Source organism: Bos javanicus, chromosome 3 (genome assembly GCF_032452875.1).
Source record: "Bos javanicus breed banteng chromosome 3, ARS-OSU_banteng_1.0, whole genome shotgun sequence".
Taxonomy (NCBI): Eukaryota; Metazoa; Chordata; class Mammalia; order Artiodactyla; family Bovidae; genus Bos; species Bos javanicus.
In genome coordinates, this window is record NC_083870.1 from 115,435,516 (window position 1) to 115,451,272 (window position 15,757).

The 15,757-nt window shown below is 56.0% G+C and overlaps 1 protein-coding gene across 9 annotated transcripts in view; it reads left to right on the forward strand.

The window, feature by feature from the left end:
- The window catches only part of AGAP1 (ArfGAP with GTPase domain, ankyrin repeat and PH domain 1), a 561,687-nt gene that overhangs the window by 144,932 nt on the left and 400,998 nt on the right, over positions 1–15,757 (forward strand). The window contains exon 1 of one of the 9 annotated variants that reach the window (XM_061412702.1): positions 11,928–13,438. The exons of 4 other annotated variants lie outside the window; for them this stretch is intronic. In XM_061412702.1, coding sequence (XP_061268686.1) covers positions 12,457–13,438 — 982 coding nt within the window. In that variant the 5' untranslated portion in view covers positions 11,928–12,456. Of the gene's footprint in view, positions 1–11,927; positions 13,439–15,757 lie in introns of those variants that run through there. 4 more of the 9 variants (XM_061412703.1, XM_061412699.1, XM_061412704.1 and 1 more) reach the window with 4 other exon arrangements.

A 15,757-nucleotide genomic window follows, 5' to 3' on the forward strand; every position in this document is an offset into this window, starting at 1 on the left:
GGCTGTAGTTCACTCCCAGAGTCAGGAAGATCCCCTCGAGAAGGGAACGGCAACCCACTCCACTGTTCTTGCCTGGAGAATCTCAGGGACAGAGGAGCCTGGCAGGCTCCAGTCCAGGGGGTTGCAAAGAGTGGGACACGACTGAGCACAGAGCACGCACCGCAGCAAGGGCCCAGGGCTGGGCAGGTGGTCCCTGCTTGCAGCATCCCAGTGAACCGGCCGACCACCCCCATCCCGGGCTGGCTGGGAACTCCTGAATCTCCACCCACCCTGTTTTGCATAGTGGGCGTGACCAAGACTCAGGCCCTTGGGGTGGGCTGGGAAGGAGCATCACCTTCCCGGAAACCTCCAAGGAAAGCTTTCTCCAGGTAGTAGACTTTCTCCACTCTGAACCGCACAGTTCAGTTCAGTCGCTCAGTCGTGTCCGACTCTTTGCGACCCCATTGACTGCAGCACGCCAGGCCTCCCTGTCCATCACCAACTTCCGGAGTTTATTCAAACTCATGTCCATTGAGTCGGTGATGCCATCCAACCCTCTCATCCTCTGTCTCCCGCTTCGTCTCCCGCTTCTTCTCCCGCCTTCAATCTTTTCGAGCATCAGGGTCTTTTCCAATGAAGGACTGGAGCTTCAGCTTCAGCATCTGTTCTTCTCTCCTCCCTAAAATGAAGCTTCTGTCTAGGGGACAGGACCCCCCCCCACCCCCACCCCGTCCCACCGGCAGTCAGGCTCTGGGCAATCTCTCCTCTCCCCCACTGCCCCCGCCTCATCGCGTTAGCCTGTTTTCCACCGAGGGAGGGGCAGCTTTTCTCAGGGGGCAGCCACCCCAGATCCGCTGCAGCTGAGGCTTCTTGTGGCGAGGGGAAGAAATGACTCACCCTGTCCTCTGTGCCTTTCTAAACCGCTGGAGACTTCCTAGATACACTGGGAAGGGGCGGGGTCGGCCCTGTGTGGCCGAGTAAACCCGAGCATCCGAGAGGGGGCGGGGCCCGGCGAGTCAGCTGACCTCTGCTGGTGTTTGTGACGTAACGGGGGTCCTGCTGCTCCCCCCGCCCCAACTCAGCTGGAATCAGCCCCCTGGATCGATGACGTCAACCCCTGGGCAGCATTTCTTCAGCAGAGCGCTGATCAAGGCTGGAGTTGAAGAGAGAAAGCTGCCGGCCCTTGTCTTCTGGGGGGAGGTGGTTGTGTCCATGGCAAGTAGCAAATGTCAGGTCAGAGAAAGTGACTGATACCCTGAAGGGGTGTGCACAGGGTGTGTGTGTGTGTGTGTGTGTACCCTGAAGGGGTGTGCACAGGGTGTGTGTGTGTGTGTGTGTGTGTGTGTACCCTGAAGGGGTGTGCACAGGGGGTCTGTGTATGTGTGTGTGCGTGCATGCGTGCGTGCGCGTGCGCTCTATACGGCCTGGTCCGGACTGGCAAGTGGTTAGAGGTGTTGAGATAAAGGCTTGGATGCCGCAGCCCACACGTGTGCTCCAAGCCCGGGAACCAGGACTTCACAGCCTTCATCACACCTGACCCTCACATCTGCCCTGTGATTGTCCCCTTATGGCATCAGTGAGGCTGATGTGGACATCAGAGGTCCCGTTCCCAAAGTCACACAGAATTTGCACCCCTCAGGAGTCCAGCACCCCAGCTGCTCTGCGCTGCAGAGGGTTGGGTGGGGGGCCATCCAAGGACTGGGGCGCAGGTGCCAAAGGGGCATTTGACTCTGCAGGTGATGGGAGTCTCTGGGGGTCTGGGGCAGCATTGTGCCCCAAAAGTCTTTGATTGCAGCAGAAAGGGTGGTTGCCTAAGAGTGGGCTAAGCCAGGGGCATGGTGTGCCAGGCCTGCCTGCCCAGGGCACCCAGGGAGGACAGTGAGGATGGGAGATACTTGGGGATGGAGCGGGCACTCCTCATTTGGGGGGGGATATTGGGAGAGGCTGAGGACAGACAGGAGATAGGCTCTTGTTTCTGTGCCCATTAAGCGGGTGATGATTGATCAGTTTCATGGGCTGGCCTGGCCTGAGGCGAGGAGGCGGTTGTGATGGACATGCCAACTCTGAGTGGGGGAGAGAAGGGTGTGGTCACGAGGCCGGAGAGCCAGCTGCTCTGACCACTGCCCTGCACACTTCCTGAGAGGCGTCCTCAGGGAGGCGGTCAGCTCTGATCGCTGGCATGGAGAGGCGGGTGGGGGCCCAGGGCTGCAGTGGGGGTTGCAGAACATGGTGCCCAGCCCTGCCCGCTGTGTGATCATCTGCACTGGGCCCGGGGCCCCCGTACTTGAGCTTGAACAAGAGCCTCTTGGAGATGTGGAGGGTTGGGTGAGGGCCACGTGCTGCTGGCCCATGGACACTCTGAGAGGCGCATCAGTCCAGGGGCTGGCGGTTGGGGTGAGCGTGGGCTGGGGGGGCTCTCAGAGGCACCAGGGGGCTGGCAGGGTCATGGCTGGTGTAAACAGCAGGATGTCTCTCAGCCTTTGCTGGATTCAGGGGTTTGAAGGACTGGGGAGGAGAGGCTGTACTGCAATAACGACTGTGGTGGCAGTTTTAGGAGAGGACGGCCAGCCTGGAGGCTTTGGGCAGACAATGTTCGAGGCCAGGATGGTAGGATGGCGTTAGCTCAGCGTGTGGCCATGTGGGAGGAGGCCCAGGAGGCCAGTGAAGGACAGGAGACCCCTGGAGGGTGAGAGGCGGGGGTGCCCTGGATGGACCGAGGACTTCCCTGGCCGCCTCCCTGTGGTGGAGTGGAAGAGGGACCCAGGCATGGTACCCAAACCCCCGCCCTGTGCCCCCCTTGTCGCCAAGCCAGCTGGTCGTGGCTTCAGTGGTTATTGGACTTTGTCATTTAGAGGCTTCTCGGGCCACCTTTGACCCACCCACTGTGGTGCCCGGAGCTGGCGGGTGGAACCTCCTTTTCCAAATTTAGAAAGCTTTGTGCTGGTCCGTCACCAGGCAGGTTCACAGTCCAGCAGCACTCCTGGGGGCCAGAAACGATCGGAGGGGGAGACGCAGTCAAGATTTTGGGCCCTGTAGATCTCCTGCCCACGGCTGATCTACTCATCATTCCTGCTTTGGTCTATCTCTCTTCATGGAAGGTTCCAGGGCAAGTGGTGATTGTTTTTAAAGGAGACACGCCTCGCACAACTTCATAACCAGGTAAAGAAGCCGAGAGCCCGCCGGAGTCTTCTGGGCCAAGACCCGCAGCCCCGTGTTCCCCCGTGCCCCTCTGCACCCCTCAGCTTTCTGCTCCAGGAACCCCCTCACCCCTGCTCTTTGCAGGCTGCGTGCCGATGACCAGGGCGTGGCGAGCAGATGCGAAGATGTGGACATTTTATTCTGTCTTATTCTGTTTTACTGTGTCAGAACTGATCCTGGTGGCCCACTTCTCTCCTGTCCCCAGAGCTCTTATGCAAATTGTTATCTACCGAGGAGGGGTGGCTGCTGTTGCCAGCCGCTGTGGGGCATTTATCCTCCCAGCCTGGGGACCAGGGAGCTGGTGACACCTTGGCTAATGAAGGCAGGAGGCTGATCACTTGTTTCCCACTGCAGATTTGGGGCAGGGGGGTGGATTTGAGCTTCAAACAGGCATCTTAAACATGCTATTTTCAGCATTCAGAGAAAAACATATCAAACCTTTAGGTCCCCGGGCACAGATGAAAGATTTCCAGATATCTCTGCAGCCAGATGCCACATGGGCTGCAGTCATGAGAACTCTTGTTCAAATAGGCTTTTTCTCCATAAAGGTGAGCTTTGTCACAGTGCTGATAATTCCCAGGGCATTATTTGTGTCCTTGACTTTTAGTTTCACAGGAGTTCTGGATTTTACGACTCTTTGGGGGTCTGTGGGTCCAAAGAGCAGCTTGGAAAACACCCAGCCGTTGTCACACACATGCTCAGGTGGCTGGCTGGTCTTTGCCAGTTCCTGGTGTTGGTTTCCACTGCAGAGGCTGTTAGGAGGGTCCCTACAGACTCTCGCCAGGGTTTTGCTTGCCGTGTCCGTAGGACCGCCCCATCGGGCAGATGTTGTTATGAGGGGGTCCCTCCTGTGGGATCCTGCAGAGGAAGATGTTAGCAGGTGGGCTCAGCCCCTCTGCCCTCGCAGGCTGGGAGGGTTAGGTAATCTGTAGGAGTTGCTTGGGTTTGCTCCACACACATTCCAGGGCTCCTTTGCAGCTGTTCAAGGGACAGGTGCACCGTTGTGTGTCGCCCTTGATTAAATCCTTCTGACTCCTCGGCTGAACTGCCGCAGAGAACTGGAGGCCGGATGGAAGAAAGGGGAGCTTCCTTGCTGGGAGCCCCACGGTGGCCGTGGGTGGGAGCCACTGTGGTTGTCACTCCAGCGGGGGTTGGTATTTGTTTCCATAAAGTGACAGTTCATAGGCTTGGCTTTCATTCTAGCTTAAGTCTCTTTTGCCTGACACTTAGCAAGACCATGAAGATGTTTCTGACACATTGCTGTATTGGAGAGTGAGGACCTAACTCCTCCCTGACACCAGCATATTTCTGAAATCAAAAGCTGCTCGTCACTGGCCTGCTTAAGTGGACTTGTGGTTTCCGCTTCACTTTAGACCTTTCCTGGGGGCTCCTGTCCCAGCTGTGTCCAGGGCCCTCTGCTCCTCTGCTGTGGCCTCAGCCAGGTGGCTTACCATGGAGTCGGCTGCTTTATCTGTGAAATGGGTCAAAGGTCCATCTAGTCAAAGCTACGGTTTTTCCCGTAGTCAGGTTTGGATGTGAGAGTTGGACTGTAAAGAAAGCTGAGCACCGAGGAACTGATGCTTTTGAGCTGTGGTGTTGGAGAAGACTCTTGAGAATCCCTTGGACTGCAAGGTGATCCAACCAGTCTATCCTCAGGGAGATCAGTCCTGGGTGTTCATTGGAAGGACTGATGCTGAAGCTGAAACTCCAGTACTTTGGCCACCTGATGTGAAGAGCTGACTCATTTGAAAAGACCCTGATGCTGGGAAAGATTGAAGGTGGGAGGAGGAGGGGATGACAGAGGATGAAATGGTTGGATGGCATCACCGACTCAATGGACATGAGTTTGAGCAAGCTCCGGGAGTTGGTGATGGACAGGGAAGCCTGGCGTGCTGCAGTCTATGGGGTCGCAAAGAGTCAGACACAACAGAGCGACTGAACTGACTGAATATCTCTTCCAGCCCTCGCTTGCTGTAATTTAAACAGTGGTTCCCATTTGCAAAGAATGGAATGATGGTCACCTGAGCTAGTTCAGGAGGGGACCGTGTGACCAGGTATCTCCCGCCCTGGATCTGTGGCCCGTCCAGTCTACACAGTCTCTGCGGGGGCTTATGGCGGGAGTGGAGATCCCACGTGTGCTCAGGTACTCGCTCCACACCTAGGCAGTGCTGGAACGTACTCCTGGGTCCAAACCTTCAAGCATCTTGCTTAAGACATTTTCTGATTAAACACAATACCACACTGCTTTGAATTTTAAGTAATTAAGATAGGTGAAACCTCATGTTTTTCCTTTCCAGCATTTTAATCACATTGCTGATATTTATTCATTTAAACTAATCGTAAGTGATGACGTGTCTATCACAGATGGCCTCCTCTGTAACTGCTGCTGTTCTTTGTATTTTGGGAGAGATTTGCTGGAAATAATTGCTTCTCTTTCTATGGAGAGGCTGTCCAGAGCTTTTCTTGATCACATGCAGAAGCAGGCGGGACTGGCTGAATGAGTAAAATGGTAAAATGAAAAGTCAAGACCGGGAGTCCTCGTCTCCTTTCCATGTGAGTGTGCCTGGCCTGTGCCTTTGGACTTGTGGTTTCCCACCTAGGGCATTGTGCTCCCAGGAGACGTTTTTTGCCAGTATCTGCCAACTGCAGAGGCGGGGTGTGTGTGTGTGTGTGTGTTGCTACCAGCATCTAGTGGGTAGAGGCCAGCGATGCTGCTAAATAAACATTCTACGATGCACAGGATGGGCCCCACCAAGAAGGAACCAGCTCAGGATGCTCAGAGTGCCGTGGTGGACGCACCCTTTTCTGGATGAAAGCCATATGCTGCTGCTGCTGCTGCTGCTAAGTCACTTCAGTTGTGTCCGACTCTGCGACCCCATAGACGGCAGCCCACCAGGCTCCCCGTCCCTGGGATTCTCCAGGCAAGAACACTGGAGTGGGTTGCCATTTCCTTCTCCAATGCATGAAAGGGAAAAGTGAAAGTGAAGTCGCTCAGTCATGTCCAACCCTCAGCGACCCCATGGACTGCAGCCTTCCAGGCTCCTCCGTCCATGGGATTTTCCAGGCAAGAGTACTGGAGTGGGGTGCCATTGCCTTCTCCGGAAAGCCACATACCACTTTCTTTTGGAAATCTTTTCTTGAGTGTTTCAGGTAGAAATACTAATGTTCTGCCTTTCTCTTACCCACCTGCTTCTTAACTCAAGTACCACTTTCCCCTGGTCCACTGACTGTCAGGGTGGCCGTTCGTCTCAAACGCGAACTCCTCTTTGAGTCAAGTGTGAGCACCCTTGCGCAAGCGTGGTGCCGACTGCCAGCATCTTGTCGATCAACAGTCATCTGGAATCTGCAGGAAGGTCCCCGGAGAAACCCTGGCTGGCGGGACACTGCGGGGGTGGCTCTCCCACCCTCCTCTGCCCTGGCCCACCCGCAGGGGCACCCAGCTCTCTGGCTTCCATGTGGCCAGAACTGCCCGAATCTCAGAGCTGAGGATGCCTGCGGACAGGCAGTGGACTGAGAAAACGCGTTCTTCTGCGGTCAAACCGGGCTCGGTGGTGATCGGTAGTGGTGACCTGGTTCCTCACTCTCAAGCCTGGAGCTTGGTTGTCTTGCCCGTTGTGGTTACGCCGTGGGGGCTTCCTGTTAAAACTGAGGGGTGTGGAGCGCAGGCCTTCGGACGTCTGTGCGTCCAGACGCGGCACGTGGTCCCGCCACTAGGATGGCAGCGACTGTACCGTGGTTGGTCCTTGAGGGAAGATGCTGCCAAGGTGCTCGGAGGCCCCCCGTGGTCTTTATCCTGCTGGATCAGAATGTCCTTGCCTCAGGGACTGAGCACGAGCTTTGTCCTTCTGTGACTCAAAGGTCTCTCCCTCGAGTCCCACTTTGACTTGCAGTTTTGAAAACGAGGGACAGCGGGGTCCCTGATGAGGTCAGTCCCGGCAGGGTGATGGCAGGGGCTGAGTATTGCAGCAGATCCTAGATCTAGATCCTGCTCTTCTCCATCGGACTTGAGTCTCTGGCCGAAAGAGATTGCTAGGGAATTGTTCAGGAAAACACGCATCTGTTTCTTTGCTTCCTGTATGTATCGGTCAGTCAGCCTGCTTCGAGAAGAGAGCCTGTCACAGGCCCCGTGACAGCGGGGAGGGGTCTTTGTCAGCTCTTGCTGGGTGAGTGTGCAGAGGCCAGGACAAGGCCAGCAGGGGGTGGGTGGTTTCTGTGGTCCACAGATGGGGCTCTGCCAAGATGCTGTAAACGTGGTGACTGGCTGGCATGTTCTGTTATTTGGAAAGGCAGCTCATGGAGCAGATGGCTCTGCGGTCTACCAGGGGCTTCCTTTTAAACAAGGCTGATCAGCTCTAGGAAGGCTTGCGAGATAGCATTTTCACGCAGGGATGTTTCATTTGTAGGCAGCTAGAGATGGCCCGGGACTGGAATGTCACGGGAGGGTGGCCGAAGGACCTTTATCAGCTTGGGGCTGGGAGAGCGACGTCAGCTGCCAGGGGTGATGAATGGGGGGCTGGGGGCATAGATAGGGCCGGCCACCTCTCCCGGACCCCCCCTCTGCAGTCCTTCCCTCTCTGACACCGGCATCTCTGCAGTATCAGGGCTTTGCCTGCTGCTCGGTTTTGATGTGGCAGTAAGATCAACCCCAATCTCTTTTTTTTAAAAGCCCAAATGGTGATACAGATGTACTCCATGGCTGGAAAAAATTCAAGAAGTAATGGCCTAGAGGGGCTGCTTTAAAAAGCAAGAGGAAGATGAAAGCGCCATGCCCACCTGAACACATATAGTGTAATTATTTTTATTTTTCAAAGGCAGGTCTGGCTGTGAGAAAGAGGATTTAGATTCTGGAGTGGCAGGTTCTGGCTGAGCCTTGGAAGAGCCCATGTATCCAGGGTGGTAGGGAGAAGCCATTCTCCCAGGTTTTCCCCTGCAGACCGTTGGGCCTCATGTGGAATCGCTATAACTGCATGGAAAACGGGGGCTGTCGGAGAGGCTGAAAGCACTGAAGGATAGTGACCACGCCGGCTGGAGCAGAGACAGCGCGCTCCTTCAGTGTCATCTAAGGTGGATCCGATGGAACCTTCTACTCTGCAGCCTGCGGCCTCCCACGGCAAAGTGCAAAACCCGGGCTGGATTTGAGACAGTCACGGAGGGACTGGGAGGACCCTGACAGTCCAGTGTTGCCTGTTGTTTAGTCCTGAAGTCGCGTCTGTCTCTGTGTGACGCCCTGGACTGGAGCCCACCAGGCCCCTCTGTCCAGTGGGATTTCCCAGGCAAGAATACTGCAGTGGGTTGCCATTTCCTTCTCTGGGGGATCTCCCTGACCCAGAGCTCGAACCCACATCTCCTGTCTTGGCAGGTTGGATTCTTTACTGCTGAGCTACCAGGGAAGCCCAACTGCACGGTATTCAGGCTCTAAAGAAATGCTGGCCACCGCCCGCCCCCACCGTTGGGCTTTTGTGAATGCCCCAGATATCGAGATGTAGTTTATATCTTAATTATGGGCCAGCTGATTTCATGTTAAAATTCATCTCAATGTTTTGAAGTTTTCATGGTGAGAACAGACCCCAGGCTAAGCTCAGGTCTTGGATCCTGGTCCTAACAGAGATCAGGTCTCTCTGCATTGCTGAGTTTTCGTTTCTCTGCTTGCAGACCTGGTGGACCTTTAGGTCTTACAGCTGTAAGATTGGAGGCTTTAGCTGTCTCTTCGGGTGCTCGTCCGTTACAGTCTTTCAGCCTCCTGTCTGTGTGTCTTCCATCACTTGGCCTTGAGATGTGCAGCCTTTTTCACGGGTTTGTGAATTCTGGAGATCAGAGACCTTGGCTCCTCACTGCGGAGTGCCACAGTGGATACTCAATATATATATTTGATGAATAAATTCAACAGATGGAGCAATGAATAAATGAAGACTTACTGACAGGTTGTGAATCATCTGTATTCAATTAGTGTTAAATTTGGGCTTCCCTTGTGGCTCAGCTGATAAAGAATCCGCGTGCAATGCGGGAGACCTGGGTTCGATCCCTGGGTTAGGAAGATACCCTGGAGAAGGGAAAGGCTACCCACTCCAGTATTCTGGCCTGGAGAATTCCATGGACTGTGTAGTCCATGGGGTCTCAAAGAGTTGGACACGACTGAGCAACTTTCACTCACTCACTCAGTGTCAAATTCAGTAATAGTTGCCGTTTCTCTCTCTCATGTCCACAAAGCAGGAAGCTAACAGAATAAGTGACCCTGAAGCGTGGAAGTGGGCACGGGCAGGGTGTTCCCCGGTTCTGCCTCAGTGATGAGCTGTGTACCCTCACAGAAAAGCACACACCCTCTCTGAGCCTCTGCATTCCCCTGACCTGTGGGTTCTAGAAACCTCATTCTGGTAGATGACTCCTGTCTGGCTGTAGCTGTAGAGGTTGGTGGTTCATGGGTCTTATCAAAGGGGGCAAGACTGATCTGCCCGGGGTCCCCCATCTTCTCAGTGAGGACGTGTTTGAGACGCCACTCCTGAATCCTCGAGTGCCAGGGGCAGGGGGATGGAGCTTGAGTCGATGAGGGTGGTGATTATGTGTCCAGGTAGAGCCTCTGAGGGTGGTCAAATGTGTTTTAAAGTACTTTTTAAAAAACTTATTTTTCAGAGTAGCTTTTGGTTCCTAGCAATATTGAACAGAAGGTGCAGAGACTTCCCATTTATCCCACCCCCATGCCTGGCGGGCTACATGTCCATGGGGTCGCCAAGAGTCTGACACGACTGGGTGACTAACACACACACACACACACACACACACACACACACACACACACACACACACACACACACACACACACACACACCCCATCCCACACATCAGCATCCCACCATCACACACACACACACACACACTCCCACCATCACACACACACACACTCCCACCATCCCACACATCAGCATCCCTCCATCCCACCACCAGAGCGGTTAGTTTGTCAGAACTGATGAACCAACGCTGACACTTGGTCATCCCCCAAAGTCGATAGTTTACATTAGGGTTCACTCTTTTTAAAAATGTTTTAACTTTATTTTTAATTGGAGGATAATTGCTTTACAACATCGCATCGGCTTCTGCGATACACCCACATGAACCAGCCACAGGTACACGTATGTCCCCCCTCCTGGGCCGCCCCCCACCCCAGCCGTGCTGTCGCGGGCCCCCCGTGCTGTGCCGCGGCTCCTCGCTGGCTGTTTACACCTGGCCCTGCACATATGTCAGCGCCGCTCTCTCAGTCCACCCCGCCCTCTCCTTCTCCACCTGCGTCCACAATGAGTTCTCTGTGTCTCTCTCCTGCCCTGCAAATAGGTTCCTCAGTGTCATTTTTCTAGATTCCACGCATAGGCATTAATATACAAAATTTACTTTTCTCTTTCTGACTTACTCTGTGTAACAGTCTCTAGGTTTCACATTTTATGGGTTTGGACAAATATATAATGATACATATCTATCATTCAGGGTACAGGGTATTTTCACGGCCCTTAAAATCCTCTATACCATAAAGTATCTTTTAAAAAATAAACTCAACTTTTATCTCATCAAGCCCAAATATCTCATTTCACTGAGGTAAAATTCAGATTTCCTAGGTTATAACCTCCTTTGTAAGAGACCCCGATTCATCTTTATAGCATCTTCCCTGCCATAAACACAATAGGTGCCCCATAATTATTCAAGAGACTAAAGAAGGGAAATCAGCATTTACAAACAGCTGTCTAATCCCACAGTCACACCTGGCCTGGCCTCTAGCACTTTTCCTAGAAACCACCTCTCTGCAGTCTTGGCATTTTCAGGCCTAGAGAAGGCTGTAGAAGAGCATCCAGTTTGATGAGACATTTGCTTTCTGAACGTTTTAAACAAGCGAACTGGAGAGATCTATCTTCAGGACATCACGAAGAACTAATACGTGGATCAAGTCCATTGAATATCGTGCTGTGTTGGATAATACGGAGAACCAGTATCTAGAGAGCCAAGAAGTAGCTGGTGGGGCAAAGATGGCAAATACTTAGTGCTTACACAGAATGCCTGCACATGCATCTGAGCTAGTTCAGTCCTCACAAGAATGCTCAGAGTTTAGGTACTGGGTTTTTTGTTTGTTCCCTTTTCCATCCCTACTTAACAGGTGTAAAAACCAAAAGCCGATCCCTGAGTTCACAGGACTGGGACAGGCCAGCCTTCTTCCCTCTCCCCTTCCTCACTGTGTTTTCTTGCCTCTGACCCCAGACAGCAAATGCCTGCCTGTCGGGAGGTTTCCCTCCACGTTGGGAAAATACTCCAAAATATTAATTAGGAGTGAAATTGCGGGTCCTTTGTTTGGAGGGCTCTGGTGTGACCCACACTCCCATCACCTGCCTGATGTTGCCTTCCTGGGCCCTTATTAGGAATGCATTATTGCTCCTTTGTAAAGTTAGGACCAGTACCTAAAATATTTGTTTTATAAAACAAGCCTCTTGAGTCAGATCTTCTTTAAAGCACCTCGATGAGGACAGGGTCTTCGTAAAAATCCTCAGTAGGTGACAGAGGGCTCATATTTTGTTTTCTTTGGCAAAACAAGCCCTCACCGCCCCCTCCCCTACTCATCTGCGCCCCGCCCCCCACCTGACCGAAGGCTCCGGTCCGCGCCGCGGCGATCCACCCCGGCGCTTGGGCCCGACCGCCGATCCGCGCGCCCACCGCCGCCGCGCTCCCGGCACTCCGCGGCCGGGCTGGGCGCGCGGCCCGCGGTCCCTGCTGGTCGGGCCCCCCCCGGCCCGCCCCGCCCCGCCCCGGCGCGCATTTCCATTTTAAACCGCCTCCCCTCGCCCGCGGCCCGCGCAGCTGCCCGCGCGTCCCGAACCCAGGGAGTGGCGGAGGCTGCGGACTGTGCGGACAAGGCCGGAGTATGCGAGTGGGCACCGCGCCTTAGACAATGAAGCCGCGGGCGCCGCCGCCCGCTCCGGGCCCCGCGCGCCGCGACCGCACCTGCCGGCGAGCCCGGCCCCGCGCCTGATCGCCCGCCGGTCCCGCCAGCCCATGGCTCGGCGCCCCGGGCCCGGACCCCCGCACTCGGGCCGCGCGGCGCAGGGGCTGGCGGGCGCCTGGGGCACCGTTCCCGCAGCCTGAGCGCGCCCCCCCGCCCTCGCGGCGAGCCGGGGGGCGTGGACGCTCTCCGGGCGCGCCCGCCCTCCCCGCCTCGCCCGGGGACCGGGCCCCGACCGGCGCGGCCCGGCGGCCCGCGGCGCGCTGGATGCGGCGGAGCCCTGGCGGGCGGCCGCGGCCCGAGGCGACATGTACCTGCTGGACGGCAGCGGCGAACCCGCGTCTCCGCCCGCGGACGCGATGCCGCGCGGGCCGCCCCCTAGGAAGACCGTCTACCGCATCTCCGTGACCATGGTCAGAAAGGAGCAGCTGGGCGCGCCGGGCCCCGGCGGCCCGGACACGCGTCCGACTCGGAGGCCCCGGACCGCGCGCTCCCCGGACGCGCCCGGCCGGCTCGTGGAGGAGGCGGCGGGTGCTGAGGACCCGGAGGACCGTCGGCCGCCGCGCGCCTGGGACTTCCGCACCTTCCGCACCCGCAGCACCGGGCAGCTGGAACTCGGGCGGCTCCGGCCTTGCGCACGCGGCCCGGAGCTAGAGGACCGGACCGGCAGGCCCCGGGCCATGGAGGAGGAGGTGGAGGAGGGGTCGGGCTCGCCCGCGCCGGGCAGTCCGGACGTGGAGGGGGCCCGGGCCGCGCCCCTGCGGCGGAGCCTCAGCTTCAGGCACTGGAGCCGACCCGAGGCGCCGCGGGGTAGGGCCCTGGGCCGCGGGAGGCGCTACAGCAGCTCCGGGAGCCTGGCCTGGGCCCCTGGCGGGGAGGAGGTGGCCGACCCCGGGGCCGCTCTGGAGCCCGCGGTCTCGGGGCAGCCTGCCTCGGAGAAGCGCAACACCCTGGACGTGGGTGAGGTGCTCAGCAAGAACGACGCGCTCTCGGACCTGGAGCGCTGGGAGCGCAGCAAAAGCAAGAACCGCACGCTGGACAACAGCGACCTGCAGCGGCTGGAGCGCGCGCGGGCGGCGGCTGCGGCCGCGGGCCACGGCACGGCGTCGGAGCACCGGCTGCTGCGCTTTTTCAGCGGCATCTTCGCGCGCAAGGAAGGCGCGCCCGGCGGCGGGCCCTCTCCGCGGAGCGGCGCGTCGCGGTCGCGCGGCTACTTCAGCAGCCTGCGGCGGGCCCCTGCCGACGCGCACTCGTCCAGCGCGGAGAGCATCGACGGGTCCCCACGCAGAGGTGGGCAGCGCGGCCGGGGGAGGGGAGGGCCGGAGTGGGGTGGGGGTTTCCGCAGGCGGCCTGCCTGGTAGAACACGCCGGGGCTTGGTCGGGAGAGATCAGGGACCGACCCTCCCGGGTCACTGACGGCAGGTCGCCGTGCAAGGAGTGGACTCCGGTACTGCGGGTCTGGAAGTTCTTGACTGCCCCTGCTCCCTGCCGCGTGTGCTGGTGCCCCTCAGGGCCTGTCACTGAGGCCACTGTGAGCCTGTCTGCGGAGATATCACCTTGCCCAGCGGTGTCTTTCTCCCGCAGTTGCTGGCGCAGCACTCTTTCTCCATAAGGTCGGGCTACACTGCGCGCGTGCCGCCTGTGATATCTGTGGGCTGCCCCAGGGACCCCAGCTTGGCTCCTGACGCCACCACGCAGGTGATGCTGCCTGGCGGGAGAGGCAGCTTCCTCCTGGTTAATTTCTTCCTCCCGCGTCCCAAGCTGGTCTCTGCAGACGCCACCGTCTGCGAATGCTGCTGTGTGGCCTCGCTCACCTATTGCCCTGCTGGTTAAGAGGGTTCACTCCAGTGGTCAGAGCTGGGTCTCTGCCCACGGTCTCCCTGCCAAGTGGTGTCATGTAGTGAGAACGCCTCCGTGCCCCGACTCTGGGAATGTATGCTAGCATTCAGGCAGGAAAACCACAGCCCCACAACCTATCCTGAAATCTCAGTTCTCTGTTCCACCGGAGGGCTTGCAGAGAAGGTTCTGGAGGAAGGTGTAATAGTCTCTTGCAAGAACCAACTGACCTCTGGTACTTGTTCGGGAGTCAGAATTATCCAGAAACAGCAAAACTCTGCGTGCCTGGGCAGCACCCTAAAGGGAAGAGGCGAGGTGCAGGGGGATGGCTGGATTGTTGAACCCTTCTTCTCACGGGGAGGGCTGTGAGCGATGTCTGAGAATATTGGCCGTGCGCATTTTCCACCACCGAGAAATCGTTAGTAATGTCCTTTCTGCTAATTATCAAACTCTGCTGCCAGTAGAGATGAAGGTGGGTGAAGCACTGTTGTGTGCATTTTTAATTAGAGGTTCTCAACTGCTAACTCACCACCCCTGGAGACAGTGTTCCTCCTTAGTGGACTTCACAGGTTAGCTGGCTGCCAAGCCCTATATTAAAACCAGCCGACACAAAGAAACCACTGCCGTCACTGAAGTTCTTTTTAAGGTAAACTGAACACAGGTGATGTCATGTTCCCTTCTGCTCTGGTTCATCCTCAGGTGACAGAAGATGTTTGGAACCAAGCAGTCGAATGTGCGGTGTGTTAAAATCTGAATTTTTCGATTAATGAGAGTATAGCAGGTCTCTGTAGTTATCTGTAGTTAACTTGTTGCACATACCTTTTGTTTTAACCTGCCCTGGAATTTTTTAGAAGGCACCTCATTTGACTCCCACCATTTTCCCATCCCTTCCCACATGCCCTTAAAATATTAAAAACAACGCAAGTTATTGCCCTCATTGAAAGCTGAGACCCTTGGTTTGTAATAAGCTACCGCTACCATCACTTGTGTTCGGGGGAAGTTCAGCTCTGCAGGCAGCTCTTCCTCTGATAGCAGGCTTGCATCTTTGTTCTCATGGTCTTTGGAGAAAATAGTAATTAGCTGCCTGAGTTGCAGACAAGTACACCTCCGGCGTGGAGCTGGCCCACACACCACTTAGGAGGCAAGTGCTCCGTCCTGGTGGCTGTGCAGGCAAGTTAGAAGCTTTGGGGTTGGGGTGTCTCCTTTCTGGTCAAATGGATCGATAGTCGGTTTGGAATAGTAAAGATGTGAAGTGTGTTGGGAATTTTTTCTCTCTCTAGGGCAGTATATAAAATATAGTAATAACTAAAATCACACTTGGTTGCTTTGTCCCTGTGGCCCTTCCTTCTCAGGGTGGAATTACTTTCATCTGACAGTAACTCTCTAGCTTTGTGAGTTGTGTGGGAAAACGAATGTTCGCGAACTAGATTAGAGGACACGCGGTCAGAACTCTAGGGCCTTATTTCACAGTTCTAGGTAATCACAGAACTACTTCCTTCACCTGTCTTTTGGCAAACAGGCTTGAAGCGTAAGTGTCCTCAGGATTTTTGTAAGGCCTGTGTCTAATTCCACGGAAAAGGTGCAGCCCCACAGCTTTTTGCTCTTCTCATTTTATCCGACTTGCTTCCTGTGACGTAGGTTATGCAACATTTAGGTGCTGTTTAAATGAGCTTTTGAATTTTGGGCAGAATTCTCTCGGGTAGCGTTGCCGTGCCACGGAGCCCAGGCTCAGTCTTCCCTGTGAATGTCCGTAGCGCCTTAAACCACGGAGCC